The 15670-nt window shown below is 33.3% G+C and overlaps 1 protein-coding gene across 1 annotated transcript in view; it reads right to left on the bottom strand.

Annotated features, from left to right (window-relative positions):
• The window catches only part of ADAMTS17 (ADAM metallopeptidase with thrombospondin type 1 motif 17), a 507844-nt gene that overhangs the window by 234340 nt on the left and 257834 nt on the right, over nt 1-15670 (bottom strand). The window contains exons 9-10 of the mRNA XM_051980996.1: nt 9851-9991; nt 5085-5235 (exon numbers count right to left, since the gene is read on the bottom strand). Coding sequence (XP_051836956.1) covers nt 5085-5235; nt 9851-9991 — 292 coding nt within the window. The remainder of the gene's footprint in view (nt 1-5084; nt 5236-9850; nt 9992-15670) is intronic.

Here is a 15670-nt window from a genome sequence, read left to right as displayed (position 1 = left end):
GCATTGACAGAACAGGATAGGGAGGAAAGAGAAAATATTCAAAAGATATTCTGAGGTTTCATAGCCAGATAACTAGAAATAGTCATGGGATCATACATTTAAAGCTCTAAGACCATATTAGTTCTTAATATGTAATATCATTTAATGTTAATATTTTATTATAATAATATATGGCACATATTATAATTATAATAATTAAATAATAAAAAGTAAGAACATAAAGAGTCATAGAGGTGGCACAAACAGAAACAAGTGTGTTAAAGGAAAAGTCAAGTTTTATGGCAAAGCTGACAAGTTCAATTTCAGACACATTGAATTTGGGGTATGGATACACCATTTAAGCATGCAACAGATGGGAATACTAGACCTGACTTCAAAGAAAAGGTTATGGGTGGAATTAGAGAGAATTATCTGCTAAGAGGTAAATAAGGAAGTCATGGGAGTGTATCAGATATTCAAAGGAAGATTAAAGAGTGACAAAAGAGAAGACAAAGATTGCACTATAGAGACTACCTATGTTTAAAGGTGAGAAGATGTGAAACCAACAAATACAAGACAAAAAGAATTAAAGGCTAAAAGGAAAATTGTACATATCATACAAGATATGTATCATAGTTATCACAGGTACTATCATAGAAAACAAGAGAAAGAGTCATGAGAAAGAAGAATTGTCAATAAGAATAATTTGCTTTTTTTTTTTTATTACTACTTTAAGATTATAGACTATTTCTCTCACAAAAGATCTATGAAGCAGTTAGGGAAGAAGGGAGGAAATAAGCATTTATTAAATGCCTACAATATACTTACATGCTCTACAAATGTTATCTCATTTGACCTTACAATAACTCTGTGAGGTAGTTGCTATAATTCTCCTTTCACAATTGAGGAAACTGAGGCAGTCAGGAGTTAAGTAACTTGCCCAGGCTTAATCAATCAATAAGCAATTATTAAATGCCTTGTTAGGCACTTAGTCTTCTGATTAGCAAAGTGGGAAGCCACACAGCAGGTAAGTATCTGAAGCTAAATTTGAATGCAGGGCTTCATGACTCTAGGGGCAGTACTCTATCCACAGAGTCACCCAACTGTCTGCAGAGTTTTTTTGTACTGTAGTACAAGTATTATTACTTCAATTTTTAAGATGGAAAAAAAAAAACTGACTTTCCAAAAGGCATTAGAAGTAGAAGAAAAAAGACTGAAACTTTGGTATCAACTCTAAAATGAATGTCTTTCCCCACTATATCGTGTGCTGCCTGAACTTTAAATGCTGCAGAAAACTCAAGGAAGATGAAAACTTTGTTTAAAAAGTCATTCAATTTAGTAATAAGAAACATTGGGAAATGAGCTTTGATGAACACTTGTCAGAGTGCTTTGAAAAATCATAAAACAAGTTTTGGCAATATGACTAAGGGGTTATATCCCCTTCCTCACTTCAGAATGGCAAGAAATGGGCCAAAAAGTTCAAGAACAAACAATAACAAACAAAAGGAAAAGAAATCCTCAAAAAATTTTTTAGAAAAATAAGCAACAGAGAGATTGAAAAAATGAGTAAAGACAAAAAAACTAACTTTTTAATACAATAAAGAAATATTAAGAGTCAAAAGAAAACACAGAGAAATATAAAATTACTACAAGTAGTTATAAGAAAGTGAGTAATGACAGAACAGCTTCAGGAAAGTGGTAGGAAAGAAATGTCATATTACAGTAGGCTGAAGATTGAATGGGTGGTGTTAATGAAATAAAGGTAAAAAGTTGCAGTACAAAAGGAAGGCAAAGAGAAAGATAGCTTACAATAATAACTGGGTTAAAAGAAGTTTTTTGTTTTTTGAACATTTTTGATGGGTAAAAGGAAATAATAGTAAAAAGAAAAAGAGTAGAAAAAAAGTAGATAAAAAGGAAGAAAATGTGGGGGAGATTCAGGGTACATATTTGTAGATGGATTCGATTTGGAAGAGAGGAGAGCTCTCTTTTCCTCTGGGATAGGAGGATGAGATATAAAAAAAAAAAAAACAAAGCAGATATGAAAACATGCTCCAAATCATTATTAATCAGAGAAATGCAAATTAAGACAACTCTGAGATACCACTACACACTTGTCACATTGGCTAAGATGACAGGAAAAGATAATGATGAATGTTGGAGGACATGTGGGAAAACTGGGACACTGATACATTGTTGGTGGAATTGTGAATGCATCCAACCATTCTGGAGATCAATTTGGAACTATGCTGAAAAAGTTATCAAACTGTGCATATCAAACTGTGCATACCCTTTGATCCAGCAGTGTTACTACTGGGCTTATATTCCAAAGAGATCTTAAAGAAGGGAAAAGGACCTGCCTGTAGGTGCCAAAATGTTTGTGGCAGCCCTTTTTGTAGGGGCAAGAAACTGGAAATTGAATGGATGCCCATCAATTGGAGAATGACTGAGTAAATTGTGATATATGAATGTTATGGAATATTACTGTTCTGTAAGAAATGACCAACAGGATGATTTCAGAAAGGCCTGGAGAGACTTATATGAACTGATGCTGAGTGAAATAAACAGGACCAAAAGATCATTATACACTTCAACAACAATACTATATGAGGATCAATTCTGATAAATGCAGCTCTCTTCAACAATGAGATGAACCAAATCAGTTCCAATTGTTCAGAAATGAAGAGAACCAGCTACACCCAGCAAAAGAACTATGGGAAATTAGTGTGGACCATAGCATAGCATTTCCACTCCTTCTGTTCTTGTCTGTTTGCATTTTTGTTTTCCTTCTCAGGGTATTTTTACCTTATTTATAAATTCGATCTTTCTTGTGCAGCAAGATAACTGTATAAATATGTATACATATATTGCATTTAACATTAAAAAAGACAAGGCAGTGAGAAATTTATAAGGGTGAAATAGCTCTTTAATTAAAAAAAAAAGAGTACGTTAATAGAGAACTGGATGTTCCAGTTGTGACCTGGCCTTGTAATGGAAGACTTCTAGCCTAGTACTTGAAAAGTAATTGCTTAGGAAAGGAAGGAAAAATTCACTCTCCTCCCCACTAGCATTGACCATAAAATGATTTTGTGAACTTTGAGAGATTTTTGGACTTTCCAAAAGAGTCACTGTGGATAACAGCATCTGCATTAGAAACTGAGAAAGAACTAGATATACTCTGAGGAAAGACTCCACAAGGAACCCAGCAGAAAGCTCTACCAGGGGAAATTCAAAAGGGCTCCACAAGGTAAAGAAAAGGACTTTAACCAACCTGAAACTGTTACCCCTTTGCTACATGGCTAAGTTTGAGTTCATTTTCCTAGACTTGTAGGAAAATATTTCCCCCTTTGGAGATGCATACCAATTATTCCTTTATATCCCTTTCTAAGAGCTAATTATATCAGGCTGACTAATTGATATCAATTTAATAATCAAAATGGGATTACACCTGTGGGGGTTTATAAGTGACAGCATTCAGGAAACTACCCACAACCACTTAAGCTTAACCCCTAAGAACTTTGAGGAGGGAAGTATGATCTGGACTCTGGGGACCTACCTGCCAATCTAAGTGTAATCTGAGAGAGCAATCCCTTGATAATATGCAATAATAAAATGTTAAATGTTAATTTTAGTTTCTACATGGATCTTCAGGGCCACATCCAAAAGAAATGAGAATTAGGAATTCTAGACACCCAGAAAGGCAAACGAGAAAATGTTTTTGGACAAAGAGCTCTTTTATTCTCCTTCAAATTACATTATAATGTTGATCACCTGTTCTGCCTCCACATAAAACCCATTCAGTGAAAAGGATATCCATTATGTGACTATATAGCTTAGACAAAACAAAGATTATCGTTTTCTAGCAATATAGAAGAGAGGATAATTTAGTAGACAGAGACAGCCTCAGAGACAGGAAGGCCTGGACTGAAGTTCTGTCACCGACACATAGCAGCTGTGGGCCTTTTGTATACACGCTTGCTAAGAAAGCTGAAGAGAAATTTCTGAAATACTTTGGTAGAGGAAGAGTCCTTAGCATCATTGCCTACACTAATGAAATTATAGGGCTTATCAAAAAAAAAAAAAGATGTGGACAATGATCTTACAATAGCTCTCTATGTCACTGAGAAGGGGCTGATTTGGTTCAATATAGAATGAGAAGGAAAGGTAAGCGAAAGGCCAGGCAAATGGGTATACATGAACCTCTGTGATGTTGGCAATCACTTGATTCTTCTGAAACTCATTTCTTGTTTATAAATGTAAATAATAATACTTGCTCTGCCTATTTCATTAGGAGTGTTTTAATAGTTAAGTGGGTTAACTTTTAAAAGTACATGCAGTACTTTTAAAGCTATAAAACATAAAAGTGACAGTTTGTTTTTGTTTGTTTTTTTACAGTAGAAAAAGCAAAAAAGTATGAGGATTGCATTTTGAGCTTCATTAGTAGACTGGATAATTCCTATTTGATAAACAATCAATAGTCCACTCAGGTCCCAAGTTTATCTTCTTTATTTGGTATTCTGAATAGCCATCAGAATGTCAAATGACCCTTTTAGGTCTGCTCTTTAATTTGCTTATAATAATATGTTACTTTGCCAAATTATTCCATGCTATGAAGAGTCCATTAGGCTTTTTGCTAAGAGCTTGAATAACTGTAACTTAGAAGTATTTAATAACATATATCATGAAGGGAATAAGATGCAGAAATCTCATTTGAGAGCTAAAGAAGACACCTTAAATATTAATTTTCCCAGTCACCTATCTCATCATATTTTAAATTCCTTGAAAGCAGAAACTGTTTTTTGCCTCCTTTTGTATCCTTAGTGCTTAGTATAGTGCTCAGCACATAGTAGGCACTTAGTAAATGTTTCTTGATTGATTTATTGATTAAATTTTAGCATTAAATTTAGGCATTTCTTTTAGAGAGCAATAAATTTGCAAAGCCTTTCCCCACCCCCTGCAATGTAGTGGTGGTGTACTGAATGTGCACATAAGCTTGAATATTAATTAGATGATCTGTGAGCTAAAATAGAACCAATTGTCCTATGGATTTATTTTTTTATTCCTTTATGAGCTTTTCATTCAGGTTGTGTCTCCAGGGTAGCACTTACCTCCATGTTCTTACAGAAAGTTGCATTGGTTCCAAAGAGGATCTGGCACTGTTCCTCAGCACTGTAGTGCATGCCAGGGAGTTTGTGAGGAAGTCGAACAGCATACTGACTTCTGGGATCTGTTACCAGCAAACACATACTGACTTTTGACCTGGAATATTAAAGAATTAACCCAAAGATAGGTATGTTTGTAAAAAATAAATTATATGTATTTTGTAAAAATATGTATGACTATATTGTATAGGTACATATTTTTATGGTCTTTTTTTCTCCTTATTATTTCCTTTGAAATTGAGAAAAAATGCATTTCCAAATTATTTCTCCCAAAGGGGTCCAAACACAGGGATACATTCTTTTCACTAATCTGGCTCATTTAGTTCTATTTCTTTCCTATACTGTAAAAAAGTCCATCTTTCCCTGTGAAATCCATGGAATCTTAGTGACTAGGAAGAAAATCTGAGAATCTGGCAAATAGCTTGCTCTCTCTCTCTCTCTCTCTCTCTCTCTCTCTCTCTCCCTCCCTCTCTCCCTTCCTCTTTCCTTCCCTCCCTCCCTCCCTTCCCTCCCTTCCTTCTCTCTCTTTCTTTCTTTCTCTCTCCCTTCCCTCCTTCCTTCTCTCTCTCTCTTTCCTTCTCTCTCCCTTCCCTCCTTCCTTCTCTCTCTCTTTCTTTCTCTCTCCCTTCCCTTCTTCCTTCTCTCTCTCTTTCCTTCTCTCTCCCTTCCCTCCTTCCTTCTCTCTCTCTCTTTCCTTCTCTCTCCCTTCCCTCCTTCCTTCTCTCTCTCTCTTTCCTTCTCTCTCCCTTCCCTCCTTCCTTCTCTCCCTTTCCTCCTTCCTTCTCTCTCTCTCTTTCTTTTTCTCTCCCTTTCTTTCTTTCTCTCTCCCTTTCTTTCTCTCTCTCTTTCTTTCGCTCTCCCTTTCTTTCTCTCTCCCTTTCTTTCTTTCACTCTCCCTTTCTTTCTCTCTCCCTTTCTTTCTTTCACTCTCCCTTTCTTTCTCTCTCCCTTTCTTTCTTTCACTCTCCCTTTCTTTCTCTCTCCCTTTCTTTCTCTCTCCCTTTCTTTCTCCCTTTCTTTCTTTCTTTTCTTTTCTTTTTTTTTGAATGCAGGAAAGATTTATTTTATAATCTTACAAGAAGAGTGCCTAGGTGAGTAGACACACCTCTGAAATTCCAAAGGCAGCATTTCATTTTCTTTCCAGAAGCACAAGTCCCTCCCCTTACTCCCCATTCATTGGATGTTAATAACTACAGGATCACCATCCTCATTACATAGCCAGTCCTATCTCCCAAGGACCTTACATTCTAAAAAAGGGAATATAACAGTGGAGGAATAAGGGCAAAAGATTCTTTTCAAATTTCAGGCACCAGCCCTTATTACAAGTCAGTCCCTAACCCAAGGAGTTTACATTCCTTTGGGAGAAGATAAACTCCACCCTTGATTATTCTTTGATATCCTTGTGGGTGGGTTTCAGTTTTCTAATTTAAGTTTCTTTTCTCCAATTTAATTTTCATAACTGTGGAAAACAAATGCTCATCCATGTTGCGCAATTCTCCTCCCACCTCTTTTTAAATAATTTAGTTTCCAAATTCTTCTCTAACCCCTCAAATTTGGCTTTTTTTTTAACAGCACACTTCATAAAAATCTATAAATCTCTACACAGATTTTACATGGATGAATAATTAATTCTTGTATTCTCCCCTAATTCTTTTGATAAAGCAGTTCTAGGAGTGAAACTACTTCCAACTGTAACACAGGTTATTCTTCTTACTGCCAATAATCTTTTTAGAGTCATTCTATTTCCCCATGCCACTCTGCTAGTGGCATCTAACTATTCTGCTATTCCTTTCATTGCTTCTATGGTGTATCTTATCCAATAATATTTACTCACCAGAGTAGGAATGACCTAAATCCAGAACTAGATTACTACCCTTGACTTAATTTTTCCTGATTCAGTCTTAGTTGACTTCCTTTTCACTGGTAGCTAAATATCTTTTTTTTTTAAATAAAGAAAACATTTGAAATAGACTACTTTTCTAAATTTTTCTTATTAAGAATAGAGATAAAGATCTTATTATGGATAAAATACAAGCAAAGATTGATCTTGAGCAAGAGTGTTTTTGATCTCTGAAAAAAAAATCAACACAAAGTGAATGTTTAATGGCTTATCAGCTAATTCTATTCCCAGAGGTAATTCTGTTAACAAAGTTGGTGGTAATTCTTCCTGTGCAACAAGAGAACTATTTGGTTCTGCACACATATATTATATCTAGGATATACTGTGACATATTTAACATGTATAGGACTGCTTGCCATCTGGGGAGGGGGTGGAAAGAGGGAGGGGAAAAGTTGGAATAGAAGTGAGTGCAAGGGATAATGTTGTAAAAAATTACCCAAGCATGAGTTCTGTCAATAAAAAGTTATAATTATGAGAAAAACAAAAAACAAAACAAAATTGGTGGTACCAAAAGCAAACTAAGATAGGGCATGTTTTCTGTTGCAATTGCGAAATAGCGAGGTAGGATAATTAGCAAAATACTTCATGGGTTTTATCTGATTAAAATATAAGTAAATGAAGAATGAAATGAGCAGAATTAGAATAATTTATACAATCAACAACAATGTTACAAGAATAAACAACTTAGAAAGCTTTAAAATGATGATTTAATACAGTGATCATTCCTTATTCCAAAGGACTGATAATGAAACATGATATTGATAATTGAGGGATAATGGATTTAAGATGCAGGAGGAGATGTATATATTTTGCCACTGATATTTGTTTTGCATGATTATGTGTATTTGTTATAAGGAATTTGTTTTCCTTTTCTCTTTCAATGTGATAGAGATAGTGTTGGAAGGAAAAAAAAATTGTTAATTTTTTAAATAGAGAGGTAGGGTACAGAGGTATGCTAGAGCCAGCTCATATTGGTTCCTAAGAGCTAATTGTTAAATTTTCAGCATGATTATTACTCTTTGGAAATTAACAAGCACTACTAATATTAGCCTGATTTATTGTTCTATGAATTATCTATATATTAGTGTTGGAGAAAAAGTTGATAAGGTAGATTAAACTTAAAAGTGTCTTGTGCACACTTTTTTTTTTAAACCAAAGACTTTTTTGTTAAATATTTACCCATATACCCCTGGGAAGTGTGGTGCTATGGACATGGAAAGTTGCATGCACTTTCAGATGAGATTACTTTCAGATGAGATTAAGTATTAATTGACTGTTTTCCTTTGTTGCAAGAAAGTTCTAATGAAGTGAGGCTAATATGTTAGCCACATTACAAAATTAATCTGTTAATTTTTGTAATGTAAAAACAAAACACATTAAGAAAACTTTCCAAAAAAGCATGTGAAATTTTTGTCTATTTCCATCAAGGAATTCAAAACAAAGTTTTAGTGACATGAAATAGGACTTTATAAAAAGAAATCACCATAGCCACTTGAGGCTGAAAACCTTCTTAAAATATGATTCCTAAAACCAAAGAGAAAGCAAAAAAACAAACTTCCTAAGATACATCAAGGGAAAAAAGTATAGGCATGCAAATATGCTCATATATTCTCTCTCTGAAAGTATCCTTATATTGCTAAATCTGTCATTAAATAGAACAAATAACTAAAGGTGCAAGTGACAGCATCATATAATTTCACCATCATCTAGCCTTACATGGAATTTTAAAAATGAGTTTGAAACACCTCATGATTCTTTTTAACTATCTACCTAATAGCTGCATATCAGTAAAATATATCACATTAAGAATAACATCATTGATCATATACTTTTACCATCTTTTTAAGCTTTGTTATGACTGGAAATGAGAACTTTACACACTGACAGAGGAAACATCAAGATTAATAAGGATAGAGATAAAAACCATAAAACTGGGGTCTTAAACTACTAAATTTGTTATGTGTTTATTAGGTCTTTGCAACATTTCTTTGCTTGACTTTCTGTGCTTATAGGAAAAAAGGCATTTTAACTACATCCCAGATTGTATGAATAAAGTCCAATTTTGAACCTGAGTCATTCAAAGAAGGTGCTACCATATAGCACATGCTGTTATCTATCTTATTAAGTAAGGCTAAACCAGAAATCACTAAATTTCTGGAACTCGTTCCAGAATGAAAGTTTGTGGGAACCACGATGTGGGAACCATGGATGTATGCATTACATCATAAAAAGGTTGTCATGGTTTTTTTTCTATGGCAAATTCTTCAAAGGAAAAGCAAGAATGAAAATAGTCTTGTCTCCTTTTTGAATAGAGGATCAGAATAATCTTCATATCTCATGTTCCACTTAAAGGAGATAGTTAAGAACACTATAATTTACAACCACAATTCCTTTGAAATGAATACTAAATGCAGCAATGAAATCTTTAGGATAGAAATGAGGTTATCTTTTGTTTATTGACATCACAGAGTTACTTTACTAATTTTGGATTTGCATGTTTTTTAAAAAAACAGGATAAGAGTTCTTCAAAACAATATCATGATGTTCACAAGCTAAGCACTGAGAATATATGTACATTTGATAAAATAGGCTGTCTAGTTGTCTGCAAAAATATTTTCCTTTGTCACAGATATGAAAATATGAAACAACTCTTCAGAGTGAAATATATTTCAGCTTTTCATGAAATCAATTCTCACATTCTTTCCTTCTCCCTACTATTTGGCTAAAATTATCTTTGGGGTACAACTTCTTTGTTTTTAGAAGCATTCTGTATCTTCAGTGTTATTTATGAAGGGACTCATGAAGGGCTTACTTTAGGAAATTTTCAAGATCGTCTCGGCTGCAGGAAGACCATGAGAGGTCACTGGGGTTCCTGCCTTTGACCCATTCTCCAGACATTATATGAGATCTCCCTGCACAGGACAAATGATCATCATCATGGCTCATTCCCAGGCTATTAAAAGAGAAAGAAAAAGAGAAATATTTCAAATTCAGATGGCACTTAATAATTTATAAAATTAGTCTTTTAAAAAAAAAGATGTTATATTATACAGAGTTATGATATAGCAAATCAACTTAAGACCCAACCAAAAAATGCTGACCATAATCTTATAGAAGAATCAGCATTTATCATAACCTTATTCCCAGAACGATTAAAGATGATTGCTTGTGATAGAATTTTGCATGAAAAAAGACTCCAGGGTTCAGAAGGCTATTAGGATAAAGCATTATTCATATTTATGTAATTGCTATCTCAAAGTGTATCAATCTGGAACTTTATTCATACTATCTTGAATAAGGTGAGAGAGAGTGAAATTGGAAAAAAAAATGAAAACTTCAGTTCTCAGCTAAGTCTCCTTTTGGGGACTCATCAGTAGCATTCTTAAAAATGTGAAGAATTAGATATATCCTATCCTGAGCAAATTATTTAAGTCATTCACATGCATATTTCTCATATCTGCTCCCTTCTTCATGTTTTGTTTACTCAAACTGAGCAAGCAATTATATGAGACTGATCAATGTATACAGCCAAACCTGAAAAATTGAGGTCAATATCTCAATATTTCTTCCCCCCCAAAAATCTTCTCCATTTCTTATATTTCTATTTGTTCTATAATAATTTTTGAAGGAATTGGCTGGTATTAATAAAATTTGTTGAAGTCATTGAGACCCTTTAAATTTGGTCTGGGATTTGGTACATCATTTTAAAATGGAATGATGTTAGTTTTCAAATGGGAATATAAATTTTAATAGATTTTACTGAAATGTGGTCAGTATGTAGTTCCAGAGATGAAAAGTCTTGATAATGAAGCAGTCCCTAACCTCAAAATAAATAATGTGTCATTTTTAGTATTTGCACAAGGCAACTATACTGTTACCCACTTTGATTGATTATCCATTTACATGAAAATATACTTGCAGATATTATTGTCCTAAGTGAGGTTTACAGTTAGTTAATACATTCGCTAATATATCCATCCTTGAATAAATAACTTAGCTTTCTAATTTTACCTGGATGGACCAGTCTTCAATGCTTTCTTGAGACCCAGAAATATAACATTTTAAAATGGAAAGAAGAAAAACCTTTGTTAAAAGAGAAGGGGAGAAAGGCTATCGAGCTTTTGATTCCCCCCAAAAAAAGTTTTGTTCTGTTTTTCATCATCACCAAGAATAAAATGGATATAAGAACAATTTGTTAATGTTCTCTAAAAGATGTCCCCATTCAGAATTACATTACTAGCTTACCCTATTTAGAATAATCTAGAATAGATTTCCTGATCAATATAAAGCTCCTTTCTCCTGATAAATGTTCGCCATTCAAAACAAAAGAGTTAATTTTAAGCTTTAAAACTATCTGTACCTAGTTCATACTATTTTATTTTAGAGGAGGAAATTCAATGCAAAATCTGCATATTTGCTTAATAGAGACTTTATATCAAGATACTTCAAATTATCTCCATGCTTCCTTTCAGTAACTCTCCTATGAGCCAGACTTTTATAAAATACTATTCTTTACTCCTCACAATTTCTTCTGGCTCTCTAAACAATTCTCAACTCAGCTCCAAAAATAAAAATCTTTTCTAAACTTTGTACACTAGCAACTCTACCTTTCTTTTTCAAAGAAAGTGAATAAAGTAGTTGAATTAGGCCATATAAAAAATGTATCTCATTTTATTCTTTTCTTCTCTGAGTTATAGGATATTCCAGGTGCTCTCTACTTCAGAAGGAGCTTTCATGAGGAGTCAACACGTGGTCAGGTAGGTGGAAAAGGTTAGTTTTGGGGTTAGAAACCAGAAGCAAAGGTCAGATTAGGCACCGGAAGAGTGTGGTTTATACATATGCACACAGATACCTAGAGGAATATTATAACTATCAATATTTTTTCCTTTGGTGGTCAAATTTCTAATAAAATGTGGGTAGACTTCAGTGACTGCAATGTTTCTTAATGTGGCCATCTAGTATTGCCAGAGTATTCAAACCAAATACCTAAAATTAATGAATGATTCAAGGAAGTAAATTGACATTTATAAGGGCATAATTGTATGTGTACTACCCTATGACTACATACCTCTGACAAGAGATTTAAGACTGAAAATGTTATGCTAGACGATAGTTTCACTTCAGAAGTTTTCTGAGAAGGATTTCCCTTAGAACATTTGTTCCAGTCATCAGATTTAGTAAAGTGAATGAGATTCTTAAATTTCTGAAGTTTGCCTCTAACATATATGCTCGATCTGGATTAAAATGTTTAAACTTTAAATGACTCATAAATTTGCAGTTGTGATAAACTTCCATTAGGCTAAGAATTTTGATATTTGAGTTTTATATAAGCTATTATTAATTCTATTTTTAATTTAAATTAAAGATTACATGACTGAAAATTCCATATTATTTTAGGTTGATCTCCTGGGTTATATATTATTTCTGGCAAGATAATATTTAACAAAAACTTTTGAAGTTAAATGGGCCACAGTCATTTTCATCTGAAATTGCTATGGGCTTTAAAATACTCTTATATGCCCTCATACAAAATTGTGCAGATTTGCTAAACACAATAAAAACTTAAGTCTCATCTGATTTTATCTTCAAACACAATGACATGTGGCTTGTATAAATGATGTCAACAATTCTAACCCACGGATTTGATTTAGTAGGATTTAGGTAACACACCAATAGTGATAATGACAACAGCAAAAAATATCATTTACATAGCAACGTAAGTTTTGTAAAGTACTTAAAAACCAGGGTGGTAGGTATTATTATTATTATCTACATTTTATAGATGAAGAAACTGAAGCAGATAGAGATTAAGTGTCTTAACCAGGATCATAAGAATAAAAAGTGTCTTTCTGGATTTGAACTCAGGCCTTTTTGATGACATCTAGTATTACCCTTTTGCTATATACCTCTGAGTTGTCTATGCATTCTCCACCTCATTTCTCAATTCTAACAAGGGATGGCCAAATCTTTATAAAATCACAGGACCACAAATCCCCTGTCCCTCAAGGATTAGGGAAGTATATAACTTGTGCTAAGTCACATAGTCAGCAATTAATAGCATTTGAGCACTCCAAATTTAGTACTTAGTTAACTATATGATGTTGTCTTTCAAGTGTAAATATTTTCTGATCACTTTAAGCTATATATATTAAAAGAACAGATACCAAAAAATTCTGAATGTCTTAGAAAGTTATGTGATATATAATTTTGTGAATGGAGTATAAAAATATACTTAAAAATGCAATCCAAGGCATGAAGTACAACCTACTGTAACTTCTTAAAAATAGAGAAAAAAACCCCAACAAACTCCTGGAGGGCAGGAATCATGTTTTTTGTTTGTTTGTATTGCTTTGTTTCTTTGGGGGGAGGGAGGTTGTTTTTTGCTTCTTTTTTCTCTGTTCTTGGAACAAAGTAAATATTTAACCAATATTTGTTGATTGAGGTCTGCCCGCTATGACAGTATCTGTAAGGTTCCTTATCTCTTCAAAGAAAGCAACCCCATCATTTTCAAGCCTCCTCTTACAAATAGGCAGAGGCTCAGGGCAGGTGAATTGCTGCAAGGTGATCTTTCCCTGCCACTAGTGAATAAAAGTAGATTCCACATAATTTGTTTATGATGGTGTGAAGAATGGACAATATAGAAGAGAAAGAAACAAGTTTGAGAGGATTAATATTCATATAGCATCTGAATAGAAATCTGTCTTGGCACTTGTCTCTTACTAAAGATGACTGAAACAAATTAGATAGTATTTTATATTATGGTAATGAAGCACAGATAAACAATTAAGTTAGCTTTCTTATAAGAAGGGTCACATGAAATACCACAAATATCTTTTAAAAAACCTCCCAACCAGTATCTTAGATTAAATGCTAAATATAAAAATTAGTCATTGGACTGAGCACAGCTTGAGGTTCAATAAAACCATTTTGTGTATTAATTCACCATAGCAAGGACACTCGATACAATTCTAGGCCTTTAAGAGATATTGAAGACTATAAGATCAAATTCTTGCACTCATAGAGTTTATGATCAAGATGTGAATAAAGAACAATAAAATATCATATGTAATTATGCACATAACATCTTTAGCCAAAGAAAATCTCAACAGGTTATTTTATTTTCAGTGAAATTAATGACACAAATTTAATTACTTTTAGGTGGGATCTACTAATATGGTATGTTATATTTCATAATTACATTTTATAAAAGTATGGCATTAAAAGTATAGCATATTGTGAAAAGTCTGGTTAATACCCAAGGCATTTTTTAGCCCTTAAATGCATTAAAATGGTAGTATATATAATTTATCAAAGAAAAGAAATTAGTCAAAAAGACTTTGCAAACAAAACAAAGCAAAAAACTAACACAATGAAGGGGCATTAATCTAAATAAGCATTTACATTAAATGATGACTTGAAGCCTGAATAGATATAATCTTTCATAGAAAGCTTTTCTGGGGGAAAAACATTCTTATGCATGTAGTCTCTCTGAAATACAAATTCTCTTTCTTAGTCTGGGTTTTTCTATTTATTAGTAAATTGAGTACAAAACTGAACAACATTGTGTGTTAATCAAGTATGACTGACTCAGTTCTTCTCAGCAACACAATGATCCAAGACAAGAACAAAGAACTCACAAAGGAAAAAATTCTTTCCATAACCAGATAAAGAAATCATGAATTTTGGATGCAGATTGAAGCTTATTTCACCTACTTTATTCTTTCTTGCATTTTAATTTTGTTTGTGGCTAATGTGGACAAATGTTTTTCATGATAGCACAGGTAGAAACTATATCAAATTGCATCTTTGGAAAAAAAGAGGGTTGGGAAGAAGGAAAATTTGGAACTCAAAATCTTGTAAAAATGAATGCTAAAAATTGTCTTGATATGTAAGTGGGGAAAATTAATACTATTTGAAAATAATATGGAATACCATGTTTTAAGCCATATCAAGAAAAAGTAATACATAACTTTGTAGTTAATAAGTTATTGAGGGGGACCATTACAATTTTTTAAATTGAACACAAACCATTTAAAATGTTAAAAGAACAGATTACTAAACAAAAAATTCAGCTACTGAAAGCTAGCTCTCTACTGAAAGCTAGCTGTGAAACAGTTATGTTTTTTAAAATTTATCATTTAAAAGAGAAATTAAATGCAAGACATGACCATGCAACTCTCTCTCAAGAACTGAAATCCTTGCTGAGTCAGACAGAGAAGTAATTCTTGTCTTTCTTTTTCATCCATCCCATCTAACACTCTAACTCCTAGGTTCTAGATGCACTTTTGGTACTTCTCACCCAACAGTCACACTACTAATTTATCTCTTCTCAATCTTTCTTTCCTCTTGAGAGTGTACTTTATACTTCCTGAACCACTTTTCATCTATGCAGGGACTACTTTCTATCTCCACATCTTCTAACACTAGAATACTTTGGAGAATAATTAGCAATTGTGGCAGCTTTCAGCCCTTTATTCTCAGGCTAAAAGCTGAATTTTCCTTGCCAGAATCCCCAAACTCTGCAACAAATAATTTAATTCATATTCAATTTCGCCAGCAAACAGAACATATATTGAATAAATTGTCCATGAAGTGGCAATAATAATATAATGAAAAATGCCAAAATTGATTG

The sequence above is a fragment of the Antechinus flavipes genome, chromosome 2 (assembly GCF_016432865.1).
Source record: "Antechinus flavipes isolate AdamAnt ecotype Samford, QLD, Australia chromosome 2, AdamAnt_v2, whole genome shotgun sequence".
Taxonomy (NCBI): Eukaryota; Metazoa; Chordata; class Mammalia; order Dasyuromorphia; family Dasyuridae; genus Antechinus; species Antechinus flavipes.
The sequence above is the reverse complement of the archived record's forward strand: the minus strand, read 5'-3'. Positions and strand labels throughout refer to the sequence as shown.